This window comes from Canis aureus, chromosome 18, assembly GCF_053574225.1.
Source record: "Canis aureus isolate CA01 chromosome 18, VMU_Caureus_v.1.0, whole genome shotgun sequence".
NCBI lineage: Eukaryota > Metazoa > Chordata > Mammalia > Carnivora > Canidae > Canis > Canis aureus.
In genome coordinates, this window is record NC_135628.1 from 42,263,473 (window position 1) to 42,284,776 (window position 21,304).

Below are 21,304 nucleotides of genomic sequence, written 5' to 3' on the forward strand. Positions count from 1 at the left end.
TTCTAACCAAAATCACAAAAAACTTCTCCTATGAATAATCATTCTAAAATTCACTGGAAATATAAATAAGGCAGTAACCTCTTTTTAAATTATAAAGCTTCAGAAAGACAAAATAAAAGTTATAAGTGATGTTGAAAGACTTTTTCTACCTGTATTAAATATATTAAAAACTTTTTTTAAAAGAAGAATACTATCAGTTCCCAAATAATCAACAAAATAGGACAAACAACTCAGAAATAGTGCTAATATATATACAAGAGCTTAATAAACAGCAGTAAAAACTACTGCTTGCTGATTATTTACTCTTTGTCAGCATTATGCTAAGAACTTTACATATTATCTTTAATCCTAAAACAGCTCTGTTGAGCAGGCATTTACTATCCTCCTAAGAGAAGAAAAACCGCAAATAGGTCAAGTAATTGCCTAAATTCACATGCCCCATGAATGACAAGGCTAAGACTGGAATCCGGATCTCCCTGCCTTCAGTCTCCTTTTCCCAAGGAGGCATCACAGACAGAGACAAGAAAAAAGATTATTCAGAAAGTAGCAAAGGGAAAACTAACTAGATTTGGGGTAAAAAACTCCTCTCTCCTTCCTTTATATCACATATCAAAAGACAGATAAATGGATTAAATGTTTTTGTATGTTTGTAAAAACATTAAAAATTAATCCAATAAAGCAAAAATATTTTCCGAGTATTTATTAAATGTCCTACACAGTACTCTAGGTATTAGGGAGATAGCAATTAATAGAAAGTTTAGATAAACATCTATAATTACCAGATGAATATTGATCTGAGCTTTACATAGGAAAAAGTATTTTAAGAATAAATATAGCACAGATATTGAATTCAATTTGGAAGAGGTAAGTCTGGGCTCAAAACAGAAGTAAAACTGCTGCCCAGTCATGCCCCTCAGCCCAACTCCTGGGGAGTTGCCACCACTGCTGGGGAAGAAGGCCAAGATCCAAATGAACAGAGCAGTTGAGAAAACTGTTTGTTGGTGGTTTGAGTTTTGAAGCTACAGATGATAGTTTAAGAGAACATTCTAAAAAATGGAGCACACTTACAGATTGTGCGGTGATGAGAGACTTCCCCAAACAAAATGTTGCAGGGTTTTGGTTTTGTGACTTACTCTTGTGTTGAAGAGATGGATGCAGGATTGTGTGCTCAACTACACAAGGTTGATGGTCCTGTAGTCAAACCAAAGAGAGCTGTTTCTAGAGAGGATTCTGTAAAGCCTGGTGCCCATCTTACACTGAAGAAAATTGTCATTGATGGTATTAAAGAAGATACAGAAGAATATAATTTGAGAGACTACTTTGAAATGTATGGCAAGATGGAAACCATCGAAGTTATGGAAGACAGGCAGAGTGGAAAAAAGAGGATTTGCTTTTGTAACTTTTGATGATCATGATAGAGCTGATCAAATTGTTCAGAAGTACCACGCTGTCAATGGGTATAACTGTGAAGTGAATTTCTTATTCTTTATAAATAAGAAATGCCATCTGCTGGATCACAAGACATCATGAAGGTGGATCTGGTAACATTATGGGTTGTGGTGGAAACTTCTATGGAAGAGGAGGCTATGGTGCCACGTAAAGGTGGTGGCAGCAGAGGTAGTTATGGAAGAGGTGATAGTGGATATAATGGATTTGGAGATGACGGTGATAACTATGATCGCAGTCCTGGTTATAGAAGTAGAGGAAGCTACGGTGGATATGAGCACCAAGGAGGTGGATATGGTGGCAGTGGTAGAAGATATGATGATTATAATGAAGAAGGAAATTTTGGAGGTAACTACATTGGTGGTGGGAATCATAATGATTTTGGAAATTATAGTGGACAACAGTAATCAAATCATGGACCCATGAAGGGGGGCAATTTTGGTGGAAGAAGCTCAGGCAGTCCCTATGGTGGTAGTTATGGATCTGGTGGTGGAAGTGGTGGATACGGTAGCAGAAGGTTCTAAAACAATTCAGAAAAATGGACTACGGATCTTAGCAGGAGAGAGTGAAGAGCTGTCAGGAAAGCTGCAGGTTACTTTGAGACAGTTGTCCCAAATACATTAGAGGAACTGTAAAAAAATGCCATAGAGGGAACAATGATCCATAGTAAGAAAAGTTACTACAGCTTTAACAGGAAAGCCTGCTGCTCAGGACTGCCATAGGTCCAGTTTGCAAAAAGTGCAGCTATTAATGCAATGTAGTGTCCATTAGATGTACATTTCTGAGCCCTTATACTGTTGTAGCTTTTTCTTTTTCTTTTCCTTTTTGTTACATCAAGTATATAGCCCTGTAAATTGTGGTAACAGTACCAGGAAAAAAAATAAAGGAATTTTTAATTTAAAAAAAAAGAAAAAGAAATTTACCATAAGTCACAAAGAATAAAGGTTATGGTTTGACCTCATAAAAATGGTGATCATCTGCACACTGAAAATATAATAAGTGAAAATATATGATTGCATACAAAAGATTACTCATTATCACATAGATCATTTAGAATTTATAAACAAAAAATGAGTAAATAATTCATCAATCAATAATTAATGGATTTTTAAATGTTTAGCTTCTCTAACAAAGAAGTATGAATTAAAATGCTAATAAAAATAGTAATAAAAAAGCAAAACACTAATAAAAATATAAACAGATTTAATTGCCCAATTAAAAGATAAAGTCTCTGTCTCAAAATAACATTTCTTTTATATTTATAGAGGATACAACTAAAACATGATCCAAAAGCATTTAAAATAAAGGGACAGTCAAAGAAAAAAAGGAACAAAATAAACACAGCAATGGTAATAATAAAGCAAACTAGAATTCACAGCAAAATGCCTCAGGACAAAAGAACTGTATGTTTTTTTTTTAAATTAATGAAGGGAATTACATACAAAGAAGGTAGGTAAAGTGGTTATTAGCATAGCAGCATCAATCAACATAGCATCCAAGTATAAAAAGCAAAAGCCAATGTTAGAAATAAAACAAAAACCTGACAAAATTACAATCTTTCTGGAAGATTAAAACTCCTCCCTCAGAATTACACAGGCCAAGGAAACAAAGAAAAAATAAAGATACAGATTAGACTAATACAATTAATGATAAGCTTGCTTTAATATATACTTAGAAATTAACTCCCACCACAAAGAAGAAATACATGGTTATTTTCCAAATGCTCAAGCAAAAATTTTTAAAGTGGGTGGCATTCTAGGATGTAGAGAAAATCTCAAGTTCACCAAAAAAAAAAAGAATATTGCAACCCCAATTCTCTATAGTAAAAAGAAAAAAGATGCATAAGAATAATATGACTAATTTCTTACATATCAAATACTTAAAGATGAAAATGAAAATCTTGGAAGATCGAGACTTTCCATCTAGTTAGATCTGTAAGCTCCATAAGGTCAAGTACCATGGGTTCACCACAGTGTTCTTAAATCCACAGTGTCTACCAAATGGTACAACTGATACAACTATTCTTCTTACAGATTTTCTATTGGCGTAAAAAATGCATGGAAAATAAAATTTTCATATAAAAAATCAGTCATTCTGATTTTGAGTTTAGTTTTTATGTCAAAAGGTTAAATATTTTCTAATGCTTTTCATTTTTCATTATCTCTATAATAAATTTATGATAAACGTATATAAATTGTTACATGCTCACTTGTGCTTTAGAATTCAAGATTTCAGATGTTAGAAATGCATTATGGCATATTATAGCATATACGTTTAACACCCTTTGGGGTCTAAGGCAGTATCTCAAAACAAAACACATTAATACTCTTGTGACATATAAATGTTCACTTTAATGAGATAAATAAATACTACAAAAAAGCTTTATGACAATACTCTTCTGCTTCTACTGCTGAAAGAATCCAAATCTGGTCAGGCTTTGCCTGCTGAATGTGTTATGAAAGAAACATTTGTTTTTCAGAGCTTTTACTTTTTGCAATTGAATTGAGCCTTGTAATTTCAATTAACAAATACTCAAAGAGTTCCTAAAGTATGCAAAATACTGTTTTAGAACTAGTTGAGAATGGCGGTGGAGGCCCAAAGAGACTTGGGAGTGGTAGAGATAAGATATTCTAAAGCTTGAAACCTACAACACAATAATCTATACTCAAAAGCATGATCACTTCCAAATGGCCAAATGCTTAAATGAGAACGGCTCTAAACTAAACCTCATATTTAACACATCAAGGAATATCAAGTTGCCAGACTGAATGAAAACTAGCTATATAAAATGCAAGGTCAATATTTCAAAGGAACTGAATTACCAGAAATTCTATCATAGATACTACAATTTCAACTAAGTACAATTAGTGTCTATTAGTAGGAGACTAAATCAGGAGATTAAATAAGAAACAACTGATATCTGACCTTAGACATATACTCAATTAGTATGAGATTTCCCTTTCCAGTATACATAATATTCAGAAAAAAGTCAGCCCAAACCTACAATTAATGGTAAATTAAAAAGTAGTTTAATATATAATAAAGGCCATATATGAAAAACCCACAGCTAACATCATACTCAATGGTAAAAAACAGAACTTTTCCTTTAAGATCAAGAAAAAGACAAATATGCCTACTCTTGCTACTTTTATTCAACACAGTAGTAGATGTCCTAGCCATAGCAATCAGACAAGAAGAAAAAATAAGAAGCACTGATATTTGTAAGAAAGAATTTAAACTGTCACTGGATATTATACATAGATATTATACAAAGACTAGACCAAAAAACTACTATAAGTAATAAATGAATTCAGTATAGTTGTAAGATACAAACTTATTACCTAGAAATTGGTAGTGTTCCTATAAACTAATAACAAAGTAGCAGAAAGAGAAATTAAGAAAATAATTCCACTTAACTATTGTGCCAAAAAGAATAAAATACTTAGGAGTAAACTTAACCAAAAAGGTGAAAGACCTTTTTTCTGAAAACTATTAAACAATGATGAAAGAAACTGAAGACACGACAAATGGAAGGATATTCCATGCTCATCAACTAGAAGAACTAATATTGTTAAAATGTCCTTACTATCCAAAGCAACTTACAGATTTAATCCAATCCCTATCAAAACACCAACAGAATTTTTCACAGAACTAGAATAAGTAAACCAAAATTTGTAAGGAAACACAAAAAAGACTCGGAATAGCCAAAACAATCTTGAGAAAAAACAACAAAGCTGGAGGTATCACAATTTCAGATTTCAAGATATGCTACAAAGCTACAGTAATCAAAACAGTATGGTACTGGCACAAAAATAGACACATATATCATGGAACAGAATAGCGAGCCCAGAAATAAATCTACATTTGTATGATAAATGATCATTTAATTGATCTACAATAAAGGAGGCAAGGATATATATACAAATGGGGAAAAGATAATCTCTTCAATAAATTATGCTAGGAAAACTGGACAGCTACATGCAAAAGAATGAAAGTGGACCACTTTCCTTTTTTTTTTTTTTTTTAAAGATTTACTTATTTATTTTACAGAGACAGAGAGAGAGCAGAGGGAGGAGCAGAGAGAGGGTGAGAGAGAATCCCCAAGCAGACTCCCTGCTGAGTGCAGAGCCTGATGTAGGGCTCAATCTCACAACCCTGAGATCAGGACCTGAGCCAAAATCAGGGGTCAGGTGCTTAACCAACTGAGCCACCTAGTCGCCCCATGGACCACTTTCTTATACCATACACACAAACAAACTCAAAATAGGGTTGCCTGGGTGGTATACAGATATGTCTCCTCAGGCAAGGAAAACAAAAGCAAAAACTAGGTATTGGGACTACACCAAAATAAAAAACTTTATCATGGTGAAAAAACCATCAACAAAATGGAAAGGCAACCTACTGAATGGGAGAAGATATTTGCAAATGCATATCACTCCCTTCTGAAAATAAAAAAGGATACATTTTCAGATTCGTTTCACACATTTTTGTTTTCCAAAAAAATCATTTTAATTCTCATATATTGTAAGTTTATATAAAATATTAAGGGGTTAATACCCAAAATATATAATTATTAAAACTCAACACCAAAAATTCCAAATAATCCAGTTAAAAATGGGCAGAGGACCTGAGTAGACATTTTTCCAAAGAAGACCTATGGATAGCCAACAGACACATGACAAGATGCTCAATATCACTAATAATCAAGGAAATGCAAATCAAAACCACAGTGAGATATCACCTTAGAACTATTAGAATGGCTAAAATCAAAAAGACAAGAAATAACAAGTGTTGGTGTGGATGTGGAAAAAAGGAATTCTTATGCACTACTGGTGGGAATGTAAATCAGTGCAGCCATTGTGGAAAGCAGTATTGAGGTTCCTCAAAAAATTAAAAATAGAATTACCATATGATCCAAAAGAACAGTCCGAAAAGAACAAAAAAGTTATCTTCAAAGAAATTACACTTTTATCTAGGAAGTAATACATTTTAACAAATTAACAAATTTAATTATCTGATAACAACTATGCTATTAAACTGCAAAAAAAAAGTTATGTAGATACATTCTGCCAATAAACATGTAAGATGCCCTCAAGGGACAAAAATCATTACCTGCGAAAATCTTTTTTCATTCTATACTAGATTCAGCCCAACTATGGGACCTATTTAGTTATCCTTTTCCTAAAATTAATAGAAAACACAAATAAATGAAATAAAAATAAAGAGTATCTCAACAAGAAAGTAGTTTCTTTAGGAAAGCATATATTTGCTAGGACACTAAAAGCAGAAATATACAAGGAATAGACGTATATTTCCAATGGAGATTTTCAAATTAAAAGACTTATAGTCAAATACAATTGTGAACTAAATTATAGAAATTGAATGACAGATTTAGTCCAAAGAAAAACTAACATAGAATTAACTCTATAAGGAATACAAATAACAGAAAATTCAAACACTGAATTTTTAAAATAACTTTGACATGAAACTTTCTATTGCATTTGTAAAAAAAAGATATAAAAAACCCAAACCTGCCATATTCGTGTAAGTCCATGTTCTAATTTCTTTTTTATGTAGCCACGATCAAAATTAGTTTCTTCAGTACCAATATTACTCCCTTCTGAAAAAAAAAGAGGATACACGTTTTCAGATTTGCTTTACATTTTTTCCAAAGAAGTCATTTTAACTCTCATATATTGTAAGACTATGTAAAATACAGAAAATATGTTTAATATTTATACAACCAAAACAATGTCTAAAACAGGTGTTAGGATTAGGGTGATCCCAGAGACAGGGTCCTCAATGATTTATATACTGCCTACTGCCAGGGCATTACAGGACTCATTAACTTAATTATCAGTTAACATCTATGTTGACAAGGGTACAAACTGCAGAACTGCTCGCACAGTAAGGTAATGATGCATATGGTTTACATTTTTCATGATCCAGAATAATCTTATCCATTCCAGATAAATAATCTGACAATGCCCCACTTTAACAGGTAGACCTGTTTCAAAACAAATTTCCTCATAAAAGCAACTGAAATACAATTATATACATTTATATTAAAAAGATTATGCCTTTTTGAAGGCATGTGAACTGTATGGAATGAACTGTGTGGAACAACTGAGGATATTATTTCATCTCAGGCTAGCATAATGACCACTGGTAACCAGCAAAAGGCCCTTGCATTGGCCAGGCCCCATATTCATGCCTAATGTACATCTGACCACTCTCCAACAGGTTAAGCCTTATTAACTGTAGGGTTTGGCTATTAGGGACCCAGCAGCTCAGGACAGTTCACCTGGACAACAGTTTTAGAGTTTTACTTTAGAATGGTAAAATGTTAGGATACCAGTAGTATCACTATGGAGCTACAGCAGATGACCTCTTAAGACCCTATCAGCTTTACGAAGTTCTGTGGAGAAAAATTTTCAAAGTACTGACTCCTATAATTATATTTCTTAATGTGAATATGAAAGGAATAATTTCAGGTGAACAAATGACTTTTTAGAGTTCTATATATTGTCACCTGTTAAGCTAATCAGAGTCCTGACCTTCTTAAGATACACAGAATCAAGTCAGGGAATTGTAGTGAAGAGGATTAAGTATATAAGGCTCAAATAGTGTTTTAAGTATGACTCTATACCCCAATGAAAATACATACATATATACAACAATACACGCAAACTATGAGCCTGAAGCAAAAAAGCAAACTTCACTATGATGAGTATGTGTTGTCCCCTAAACTCTCATCCTGTATCTGAAGTGTGTATTAATTTCGTTCCAAATTTTGTCTGGTTTCTCCTTAAATAATGTATTAGAAAAGAGAAAAGAGGTGCTGAAATGTCTTAAGAGTTTCTGCACCTAGAAAAAAATAAAAGTTGCTAAAAAAGGATAAACTTGTGAAGATCTGGAGTCCCAGCAAGCAATTCCCTAAGTAACCTGAGATTTAAAAAAAAAAAAAAGAAAAAAGGGCCTATGGACATTTCATCATCAACCATCATTATTAATATCATCTCTTGACCTATTTCCTTTGATATTAACAATCTATAGTGTAAGGACTTTACATTTTCCCTAAACTTTACAGCAAACCTACAGGTTAGATGTGTTCCTGAGGTTTGTTTTGGTTTTTTTACCTACCATTTTAAGAAAGAAACTGAGGTCTCATTTCTCATCTTTGGAAAATAGCAGTAAAATCTGAAACCAGGTATCTCTGACTGTAAAGCCCGGGCTCATAGAGGTAGTACAGGGATGACAGCATAGGAGTTGGGTTAAAAACAGTCTGACCTAGAAACCTGACTCAATGCCCACCTCTTCTCTTGCTTTCTCCTCTTTCCCTTCCTTTATCATCCCCCCCAGCAATATTTATAAAAGGATGAAAATCCTTCTATAAAATTTTCCTATTTTTTGCTATCTATATTTATAAGCTTAAGAATCAAGACAAATATTAAACTTATGTCTTCTGTACTACCAGAATCCTACAATACCATTTGTATTCTTCCATCCACCCAAACATAGAAACCAAGACCTCAGAAATTAGAAGTTACTAAAATAATTTGCTTAGCTACATTAAATTGTATGCAATACAGAAAACTTGTGAAGTATAATTTATTTTGCCCATATTAAACAGAACACGGATAAAAACATTTATTACTTTTAAAACTATTTTGAAAAAAAATAAAAAGAAAAAATAAAACTATTTTGAATACTTAATCTAAGCTATTGTTCAAGGATAACCACTTAAGATATATAATTATACAAATGAAGTAATTTAAACATATTGTCTAGTTAATATAATTTCTCAAATATTTGTTCTTTATATGTAGCTGACAATACCATAGTCATTTAAAGTGGTGTTTTCCATTCAAAGATTAATATTTTACAACCTTGCTTTTTATGAAATTTAAGTCCTGCTGTATTTTTTAAAGATTTTATTTATTTATTTGAGAAAGAGAGGAAGAGAACATGGTGGTGGGGAGAAAGGCGGAAAGAGAAGGAGGCTCCCCACTAAGTAGGGAGTCCAACATGGGGCTCAAACCCAGGACTCTGGGATGGTGACCTAAGCCAAAGGCTCACCCAACTGTGCCACCCAGGCACCCCAGAAAAATATAATTACTAATTCTTAGAATCTAGCTTTATTAGTAAAACTTGAAAATTAGCAAATAGATTTAATATTAAACATTAGCATTAATTTTACAGTAAATTGGACAGACCAATGCCTTACCAAGTTTACAATTAATTTTTTAAAAGCTCTTTGTTAATAATTTAGTCCTAAAGCTGTCATTACATATTCCTGAAAACTGGTAATATCTGTACTTAAGAAGTCCTTTGGCCCAGTTAATCCCCAAAGGTAATGGAGCTTTTATAGAAGCTGAATGACTTTCTTCGGTGAGCATTTCACCTATGGTCACCTAAGTCCCTGAAATCCTAAAAGCATGGCTATCCCTTTTCTTTCTCCTTAGCCCAGCAATATGGCATATTTATAGTTGTCTTTAAATAAAATAATACCCTACCAGAAGCAGAAGTAGTATCCTCATTGTCATGCTTTTCATGCCATTCCATAGTCCTGTAATAGCTGAGCATAACTTCCCACAATGCTTTGCATAGGTCAGCAAGACATGGAATATAGCTGTCTGGTGTAACATGCTAAAGAAAATTTAAAAAGTCAACTTTAAAAATTATCACAACTTGCAAAAGGAAAATCAATCATGTCATTTGTGTAAATTAAGTACCTTTGACAATCTCTAAATTCTAGAAATCACAAGGATATTATAGATATTCCATATCTATTAATAACATTTAAAATAATATTTTATAAAACATGGCTATGTGGTCTCAAATCTCACTAATGAAAATAAGTAGAATCCCACCCCCCCCATCCTTTGCATAAACTACCAGCTTGTCATTCTGCCCTTTTTTTTCTGCAGGTAGAGTGATGCCTCCAATCTATTTTGCTGGCTTTCTGGTTTTTTGGATGTTATAATGGAGCATTTGTCTCATCATTTGAGATTTCATAGCTTTTTTTCCTTTTTTAAATCAATCTACCACAACCAATCATGCTGATAAAGCACTGAAAGGCTAGTAAGACTGGTATATTAAGCCCTCCAAAGTAAATAGCTAGTAGAAATAAACTACATAGTAAATATAGCTATGGTGTATTTGACGTTTAATATAGCACAGGTTGGTAGTGGTCCTCTCTTTCAAAATGTTTTTTCTCTCCGTAATGATCTTTCCCTCCTCTAAGCTCCTTGTCTATTAAAACATTCATCAAGCAACTAATAAAAATACTAACTTGTATGGCTCAGTTCACTTTTGTGCAAGCATGTCAAATCTCTGAAACTCAACTAGGAAGTTGTAAAATAAAGGAGTTGTTAAACTCCAGAGTCAGACTGTACAAGTTGGGCTTATGCCAAGAATGGCAGGATGGTTCAATCTTACGAAATTTATTAATATATTCACCATATTAACAGTCTAACAAGAAAAACCAAATGATTATCCTAATAGATGCTGGAATAAACCTTTGGACAAAATTCAACAGCTGTTCCTAATAATAACTCCTAAAAAATAAAAATGGTTATTTCCTTAAGATAAGGAAACTATGGCATAAGCACTGTGGTCAGGAACAAGATAAGGATGCCCACTATCCCCACCCCTATTTAACAATGTTCTGGAAGTATCTGTCAATGTGATTAGACTAGAGAAAAGAGTAAGAAGCAAATAAACAGGAAAACAAGAAATCAAACTATTTCTATCTGAAAATGACATGTTAATATATTTAGAATATAATTTGTAGAGAACCAATAATAAAACTAACTCAAAAAATAAAATAATTCAGCTAGGTAGCAGGTTATAAAATTAATACAAAAAAATAACATGTATATATACAAATAATAACCCACTCCTCATACCATACATAAGAATAAGCTCCAAGTTGTTAAGAGATTAAAATGTAAAAACTAAAATTCAACTAGCACTAGAAGAAAACTTAAGTCTTCTATCAGCTTGATACAGGGAAAGCTGTTTTAATTAGGACTCAAATATCAGAGATAATAAAATTTAAGATGTGATACATTTTAGTACATAAAATTTTTAAAAAGAATTTACATGGCAAAACAAAGCACCATAAACAAAATCAAAAGACAAATGACAAACTTAAAAAGATATTCACAACATATATCATGACAAAGAATTAATATCCTGCATTTATAAAGAACTCTTCAAAGTTTTGGTGAAAAAGACCAAACATCCTATAGAAGAATGGGAAGAAGTCACAAGCAAACTGCACAAGTAGAGATACAAAAATGGCCATTGAACATATGAAAACATGTCCAACTTCACTCTTTAATAGGGCAAATGTACATTAAAATTAAATAAGACACAGATTCTCATTCATCAGATTGGTGAGAGTTTTAAAGCTGACCATATCAAAGATTCTCTCCTTGACCAAACTCTAGCCAAGATCCTCTAAGCTCTCTTTTCAACTAGCCCTCATGCTTGGCCTATAAAGACTTGCATAAAATACTAACATCGGGGCACCTGGGTGGCTCAGTGGTTGAGCATCTGCCTTTGGCTCAGGTCAGGATCCTGGGATCGAGTCCCGCATCGGGCTCCCCACAGGGAGTCTGGTTCTCCCTCTGCCCCTCTCCATCTCTCATGAATAAATAAATAATTAAAAAACAACAACAACAAACAAAAAACCACTAACATAGCTTCTAATAGCTCAAGGCTGGATCCCTAGGATGACCCTAGTTCCTGTTAAAGTACCTGCCTGAGAAAACTCAAGTCTGCCAAAAGAACTTACTGTCGTTTCAGCTAAGCCCTGAAGATAGGTCCCCTGTCTCCCAGCCTCTGAGGGAGAGAGGGGGCCTAACTTCAAGAAGCCACAGTTAGCAAACCCAGATGGGCTTCACAGGAACTAACCTCTACTTCCTGTTTTCTGTAAGTTTTCATTCTCTGACTTTGAGGCCCATCTCATCCCCTTTCCTTTAAAATGCCCTTGTCACCTCTGTACAAATGGAAGGTGAGCCTGTTTCACACCGGATTCTTTTCCCTGTTTCAACAGTAAACAATGGTTAAAATCTGTCCATACAACTTTAATTAGCATTTGGCTTTATTTATCTTTGACACTCTATATATTCTATTGTCAAGGCTGTGAAAAAGCACCCACTGTCATTCATTGCTGGTGGGAATGATAAATGATCTAACCTTATGGAGGGGAATTTGGCACTGTTTAACAAAATCACATATGTACAATTCCCCTTGACCCAGCAATCCCACTTCTAGGAATTCGTCCTGAAGATACACCTCAAACAATGCAAAAATACATATACACAAGGTTATTCATTGTGAAGGATTATTTATAACTGCAAAATACTGCAATCTATCTAAATGTCCAAACAAGAGACTGGTTGAATAAACTACTGTTCATACACGCAAAAGAGCACTATGCAACTATGAAAAATAATAAGCTGATACACGCATATTTAAATTTTTTAATTAAAACAATTTCTCCTGGAAACCATCTGTTTGTTCTCTATACTTAACAACCTGTTTTTTTAGTTGTCTCTTTTCTTTCCTTTGCTCATTCTTTTTTGTTTCCTAAATTCCACATAAATTTCTTCTCTGACTGATATATTTCACTTGGCATTATATTCTCTAGCACCATCCCATCCAAGGGGGGAAGTGGGTGAGAGGATGGGTGAAATAGGTGAAGGGAACTAAAAGCACACTTATCTTGGGGCACCTGTGCGGCTCAGCTGGTTAAGCACCTGACTCTTGGTTTTGGCTCAGGTCATGAGATCAAGCCCTGTATCAGGCTCTGCGATGGGTGTAGAACCTGCTTAAGATTCTCTCCTCCTCTCTCCTTCTGCCCTCCCCTCTTCCCATGTATGCTCTCTCTCTCCCTCAAAAAAAAAAAAAAGAAAAAAGAGTACACTTATCTTGATGAGCACTAAGTAATATATTGAATTGTTGAATCAACATACAATACACCTGAAACTAACATCACACTGTATGTTAATTCTATTGGAATTAAACTTTTTAAAAAAATTTCCCCTTTATACATACATATATGAGAAAGGGAAAAATTTTAACTTCTCTGTGTAAGTTATATATACGATATATATAAAATATATTTAAAATTATACACATAAGAAATAGGAAAAATTTAATGCACATATCTGGTATAACAAAAATAAACAGAGGGAAGATAAACAAGGAAAACACCGTAGTTAGTTACCTTTACAAGGTGGGGTCAGGGATGAAATAATGAAAGAAACATAGGAGGAAGTGACATTTCTCCAAATACACCACATTTGCTATAGGTACGTATTCACAGAAGAATTAGACTGACCATCCAGATTTACACATAGCTTGCAGTAGCTTGCAGAGATTAATATAAAATATTTTTGCTTACTTATGCCATAATTTGAAGTGATTTTTTATGCCTACTTTCCATGTTTACTTTTGTAATTACCACCTATACAATGAACCAGTCTTGATATTTTTCCCCCCTTGGTTTATTTTTATCCCATCATTACATATCTCTTAAAGCACACATGCAATAAAAAACTTGTTACTGATGCACAAGTTCAAGAAAAAGCTAAAGCAGAGGGGAAAAAAAAATCACAAAAAAGTTCTGGGCTGCAACTCAGCAATCATTCACCTGAATAAAGGTATTCTTTTACAAGTCAATTTTTTTCATCTTCATAAACTCAACTTTACATAAATTTATATTTATATTATGCAAATAAATTTAATATAATTATATCCCAACATTCTTTTGGATAGATAAAAGGAAGACAGTGTTAGTCTTATTTCTTCCCAAAGAAAAATTATGACTATACAAATAATTGTTATAGTTCACCAATTAATTTTTATTATACTTGTCACAGTTTAACAAACCAGAAAATTGAATCTTAGAACTACTGCTACCTTCTATTTTCAACCCAGCTACTGTCTAGCTACATTATTTGCCTAGTTATTTGAGGAAAAGGAGGTTTTTTTACTGTTACCTCTTGATGATTTGCTGAAATTTAACGAGTTTGGAAGAGATACAAAGAGATGTATATGTAAATTCCTTTCCAAAAAAGTCAAAATTATTGAAGTTACAGCAAGCTTTTTTTCACCAAATAGTTCCAAGTGTAAACATTCACAAATCTAGCTAAACCACTGCACATGCCTAAAAAGTCTTCCAAAAGAATCCAAATTTTATTATCTTCACAAATATGTTCATATGTACAAACCTAAGACTATGACATACTGAGCACCAAATAACAAGATGACTCTTGCCTAAATTTATACTCTAAAATATAAACAAATGTAGAGATTCATTGTACTAAATACATATACAGTATATAGTTTAAGGAAAGAGGGCAAGGTAGAATAGATAAAAAGATATCATTTTTGATACATTTAAGCCTGGATATGTTAATTTCTGCATTTGAAGACAATGCTGGCAATAAGTTAAAAGTGTCATTTCATTTTAAAACTAGACTCCAAAACCGCTTTCCAGTATACCATATAACCAACTGGCATCAACTCTAATTGCAACAAATGATTGTTATGCTTTTAACACCTTATTACTAAAATCATTTCAAGTAGTGTTCTCTCATTAATTTATGAAAATCACCTCTAAATTTCAAGTAGAGAATCTTATCACACAGACATAGGTGAATCACAACTATAACAAAAGAAATTTAAGGAAAACAGCAAATAAACAAATAACTGCATAAATAATCAAAAAATAAAAGGCAGGCCAAGAAGAGAATTTTGAGTGTCCAATTAACAGCCCATCAAACTTCTACTCAGACATTTATTCTTCTTCACACCAGCAGGGCATAATAGAAAAAAGGCTAGAGAAGAGCTGTCTGGTTCAGTCAGCTGTCTGGTTCCACAATTTAGTGGTCATATGTCCTCAAACAACAAACCACTCAGGACTGAAGTTTCACCTTTCATAAAACAGTGTTAGAGATTACTGGCTCTGCCTACCTTGCCACTAGTTTAATCCATCCACCAATCACTAAATACTAACATTTCATCACAGTTCAAGTCTCAATTAAGGGAGGATTTATTTAGAATAAGACCAGGAATACTGAAGGCAGAGGAGTGCCATATTGCAATTCCAGTTCCATGTTTGTATTACCTATCAGTAGTAGCAATGAAAGTCTTCAACTGGTCAATTTAGAAAATATTCACAAAGAGACACCCCAAAGAACTAAAATAACATGTCCTTAAATTGTTTTAAAAATTAAGAATATATTGGGAATATATAGGAAGTAGAAATTTAATTATAAATATTACGGTGTTCTAGAGCTATTCTCCACTGCCATTCTTTGCTGAAAGCTAGTAGTATCAATTTATTCAGCAAAAGTTGTGAAGTGAGGGGAAAAGTCGGCTAAAAGTAACATTTTGCACCTTCCATTTCTGCTATTTAACCATCTCAACCTACCTACCTGGTCAAAATTTAAATCATAAAATCAGCTTAGTAAAACCAGCAACATCTTAGCCTTAATTATAAACAATAAGTAAGAATATAGAGGCTATTTTCAAAAAATGTGAAATGAATACAAGCAGCCTTTCCCAATTTGAAGCACACAATGAAAAAAAAAATGCCACCTTTTAAAAGTGGATTAAGTGCAAAGCTAAGTGTTTCATATGAAAAAAGGAGGCTGCTAGATTTAGTTTTTTAATTCTTACTAATTTACTTTTACCCTGATCAGAAATCTCTATTACCAAATACCTAAAAAAATTTCAGGAAGATGATTTTTATGTTAAAACGTCAAAATAAAAATTCTTAGGAGTATCCTTAAGGTATTTTTTGTTCTTGCTTCACTTAGATTTAACACTCTAATCACATCCTGACAAACATAAAGGGAACAGATGTCTTGGCATCCACACAGAGACCCAAAACTCCCAGGGCTGCCATCCCCCATCCCCAACTTCATATACACACTGATAGATGGATTTCAAAAAACAACAAAGAGTTAGCATTATCTTCAGATGAATGCTGTTAGCACTGTGAGTGATGTAGAAGAAGCTGGTGGGGAGGACCACGGCTTGTCTGGGAGGCTTCAGGAAGTATGCTGCAGATCCAAACAGCACTAGGCCCAGGAGCTAGAAACACTTCTGGGGAGGCTGAACTCTGGACCTAAGAAAGTGGCTGAGCCAAGCAATTACAAGATCTCTCCAACCTCTAATTACGTCTATTAAAGGCCAAGCTGTATAAAATTGAACATCATCAGTACTTTCTAGCCATTGGAAGCCAGAGACGTGCACAGTATAGTGGAACAGATAGCACACTTTTGGGCTTAGGGCCCAACTTTGTGACTTACTTGGTCATGATGCTGTAATATCACTTCATTCATCTAGACACCCCTAGGGATGAAACAAATAACCTACATTCTCTCTGAAGCTTTAAACACTATGACTCTCCAAAGACAACAATTATACATATGCTATAGCACAACTTTCCTTGTACCAAACTGGATTCATTCATGATATAAAAACACAAATATATCATGGTGAGAAAATAGTCACTCCCATCTCCCAGGCATTTTATCATTAATACTATAATTGTATATACCCATTAAATCATATTTTCTGTATGATATAAATGATGCTAACTTGGAACCAACTAACTAGCATCTTTTTTAAATTGTAAAACAGAAGGGTTGCCTTTAAACGATTCTCATGTTTTTCGAATTGCTGTTAAATATGGCCTGAATCAAATTAGACATCTTAATACAAATAAAACAAGCAAAGCAGGTATAATTAGAATACATAATTTATTTTTCAAAATTACAGGTGATAAAATGCTGTGAACCTCTAAGCTGAGATTAGCACCCAAAAAAGAGACAGTATTTAAATGTAAGAACACTATCAAATTAAAAATAGGGTTTCTTGACAGATCTCAAGAATGGCTATCAGTAAATTATTTTTTGTTTCTGCTGGCAGTGCATGCCATGCTCTAAAAACAGGTTGGTTCTTTAGCATCTATTCCCAACCCTCCCCCAACAACACACACACACACAATTAGCCCAGGAGTCTACATTACACTGACAGATTCTTCGACTTGGACAGCCCAGAGGCCTTGCCATACAAGTGACCAGAAAACCCTTCCATTTCCAGCCAAAGAGGGAAGACTGGCTACCCAGATAACTACAGCCCAAAACGTGCACTCCAGAGGCACTCACAGTCCCAGATAACACTGTAAACAACTAAATCTTCAATACTGAAAATCCAGTTAAACCAAGCTGGACAACCTATGGTTGCTTTCCCTGCTCTATGCTCTACTTTTCTCATGCCATTGCTCAGGATAGTACCTTACTATCCCTTGGACCCAGCCACATACATTGTGCCTATTGAAATCTAAGACCTAACTCAAAACTTGCAACCTCCTAACAATAAGATAGTTTTGCCTTCCTTAGATCCCTTAAAAAAAGGTGTTGACCCCAATGACACTTTATGCTGTTTGAACTTTTCTTATCCTACCTCTGACCAAAATTAATGTTGACACCTTACTGGGTTATATATTCTATAAAACCGTATCTATACTTGTTGAACTGAACTGATTACTTGATTAACAAAGCTGAGTAATGATAAGGGAACTGGTTTATACTTAGCAAGTCAGAGTATTAAGAAAATGGAGCGTTGTGTCTTATGCCTGCATCCATGAAAGGGTAACAGGCTAGCTTGTCAGTTTGTAAGGAGGATGAAATTTCAGAACCTTCATGGTTCTTGACAATTCAGAGAATAAATAGCATGGAACATTTTTCCTTACCTGTCTTTTGATATTAAGTTTGAGTTTTTAAAAATTAGTAAAGCTTAGTTTTTATTTTATCTTAAATATATAGAAATCAATATATATTCATATGTAAGAAAATATAGGAGTCGTGATGGTACAAATATGTGATAATAAATCTGACAGCTTTATTCTTTGGAGTATTTTAAAACAGACCCGCGGAAGCCACTCAAGGAAATGTATAATATTACTCTTCTAACTGAAAAGACTTCTCTCTTTGACCAAATGTTCAAATATGTACTTTCCAATGAGAGAAATTATCTACTCACCTATCCCACAAATCAACCAAATTAACCCCAACAATCAATTAAATATCCCAGTTTAATTTCTTCCACATCCTAAATATGCCTGTGTGATAAACAACATAAATTATTCTTGATATGCTACCTTCTGGTATCTGACAATTAAGCTAATAAATACAAAATAATCAGCATTCATGAATATAGGGAAAGGGATAAAAGCAGACATCACTGATGGGGAGTATAAATTGAAACACTTTCTAGAGGGCAACTTTGGAAAAAATGAACCAAAAACCTTATAAATGCAAAGCCTTTGACAATGCAATTTCATTTCTTACCCTCAATAATGAAAGATGTGTGCAAAGATTTAGCTTTAAGAATATTTACTACAGTGTTGTTCATAATGACAAAAGCTAGAAATAAAACAAATATCTAAGAATAGAAAACTGGTTAATTAATCCAGAAGATCTTACACTGAAATATTGTCAAGCTATTAAAAGTTATGCAGGTAGCATATTTACTTATATGAAAAATTATTTATAACATAGAAAGTGGGGGAAAATGTTATAAAACTGTTTGTACAGCATAATCCTACTTTTAAAAGTTATTCACTTACGTACACATTAAAAGAACCAGTTTTGCATGCATAAATAATTTTTATTTTCTTCTTTTTGCTTATGTATATTTTTCTATTAATGTTTTACTTCTATGATTTCAAATATGTATATTTTTAAAAGTAAACATGTTAATTAATGATTGCTTAATTTGAGCAACTACTTATATAATCTACATTCTAACTCTATAAAGACTCTAAGTAATGTAATAACATATAAATACCAGACTATTTTAAGTCAGAAAACAGCAAAAGAATAACGAGACAGTTACAGAGTTACAGAGAAGCAAAAACATGCTTAGCTGATGAGAAAAAACATATTCTTCATAACAGAAAATGTTCTGAGAATTTGGGAATAGAAACATGTTTTTTGCTAAAAAGAGGAATTTGTCTTTAGGTTTCTATATGAACATCAAAATAAACGGTATGTTCAAAGGAGATCTTACTAAAGATATTTACTAACCATCAAAGAAACTGACACTGAATTATAATTCAATATCAAGATATTATTTATAATAAAATTTTTAAAGCCTAGAAGAATGAAACATTAAACCAGTCTTCAGTTTGTCTTTCTATGATGTATGCACATAAACCATTTGCAAAAGTACATGGCAGAAGAGCAACTGGGTGGCTCAGTCGGTTAACCATCTTTATTTCAGCTCAGGTCATGATCTTAGTGTTATGAGATGGAGCCAAGAGTTAGGCTCCATGCTCAGCTCAGTCTGATTGAGAGTCTCTCTCTCTCTGCCCCTCCTACCCCACTCTCTCTCTCAAATAAATAAATAGAAACTTTAGAAAAAGTACACAGTACACAGAAGGTACACAATGTTGGTTCTCTTTCCCTCATACTTAAATTTGAAATGTGTCAACACTATACCAATTAGTCTGAGACAAAGAGGACAAACCAATTTACTCAAGAAACATTTACTAAATACCTCCAGTGTGCCGGACTCTGAGAAAACACATACTGAAGGGCACCTCGGTGGCTCAGTGGTTAGCATCTGCCTGTGGATCCCAAGATCCTGGGATCAAATCCCACATCAGGCTCCCCCTAGGGAGTCTGCTTCTCCCTCTGCCTATGTCTCTGCCTCTCTCTTTGTGTGACTCTCATGAATAAATGAATCTTTAAAAAAAAAGACACACACATACTGAAATTATTTCATAAAGTTTAAAAAAAAAAAAAAACTCAATTTTTCACCAAAGTATTACTACATTATCAAGTTCATTTCAAGAACAGAACTCAAAACTCATTACGCTCATTTGGAAATGAAAAATTTTAAGTGGTTGGGAAAATTTCAACCAGCTTTAGCCAGCTCTATTATCATAAATTTAATCAATAACATCCTAATTAACATCTTAGTATAAGCTTCCCAGGGAAATCCAACAGCCTGCCAAAGAAGGTTGTAAAAAAAAATGTTTTAAATTGATGCGTAGTTCATAAACTTTCAAAAAATCTACAAAAAATTTCTCTACAACATCACTAAATAAAGAGCATCCACTTGATGTCTATAAATCTCTCCACAGACTGGTATAAACATTAAAGGTACATCTATGCAAATACTATCACAAACAAGGCTTAATTTTTTTCAGTAAATAAACCTTTACATCGGCCCTTTCCAGAAATGAATGAGGTTTGATTCTCATTTGAAAATTTTGCTAAGTATCAGAATTTGAGCTTCAAAATAATGTACACATTTTTAAAAGAGCCTAAATTACTGATCTAACAGCTGTAAGCCAATACATTCAAGAAAAACAGGAAAACCAGACTAAAAGATAAACTATAAAAAGAAAAATTGTGTTTCTAATTAAATCATTCAGAAAACATTGTTTGGTAAAGAAAGAAAAGTAAGTACATTCAATAACAAAATAATTTCAATAAGCTCAAAGCCAACTAAGCTTTTAAACTCAGAGCAACGGCTGACAGGATACAAATGGCAGAAATGTCATAACAGGATAGGATGCTGATGGTCTTAAGAACTCTGAAGTTCTCCGTTTACCAGAGTAAATAGAAACAGAACCCTAATTTTGTCCCAGATTTCTTTGTAAAGGGATATCAAAAAATTTTAGTTCAATTTCATTCTAGCCCATTTAGTAATAGACAGATATGAGTGGTTTTTAAAAATACTATGAACAGGGACAAGCAGATGATTAGATCTCTTCATTTCCAATCTCTTTCCATTTAAAGGAAACACAATTGTTCCC

At 33.4% G+C, this 21,304-nt stretch overlaps 1 protein-coding gene across 5 annotated transcripts in view; it reads right to left on the bottom strand.

The window, feature by feature from the left end:
* The window catches only part of VPS50 (VPS50 subunit of EARP/GARPII complex), a 132,825-nt gene that overhangs the window by 61,404 nt on the left and 50,117 nt on the right, over positions 1-21,304 (bottom strand). For all 5 annotated transcript variants that reach the window (XM_077856945.1, XM_077856944.1, XM_077856942.1 and 2 more), the window contains 2 exons: positions 9,963-10,095; positions 6,978-7,066 (listed from right to left, as the gene is read on the bottom strand). In XM_077856945.1, coding sequence (XP_077713071.1) covers positions 6,978-7,066; positions 9,963-10,095 — 222 coding nt within the window. The remainder of the gene's footprint in view (positions 1-6,977; positions 7,067-9,962; positions 10,096-21,304) is intronic.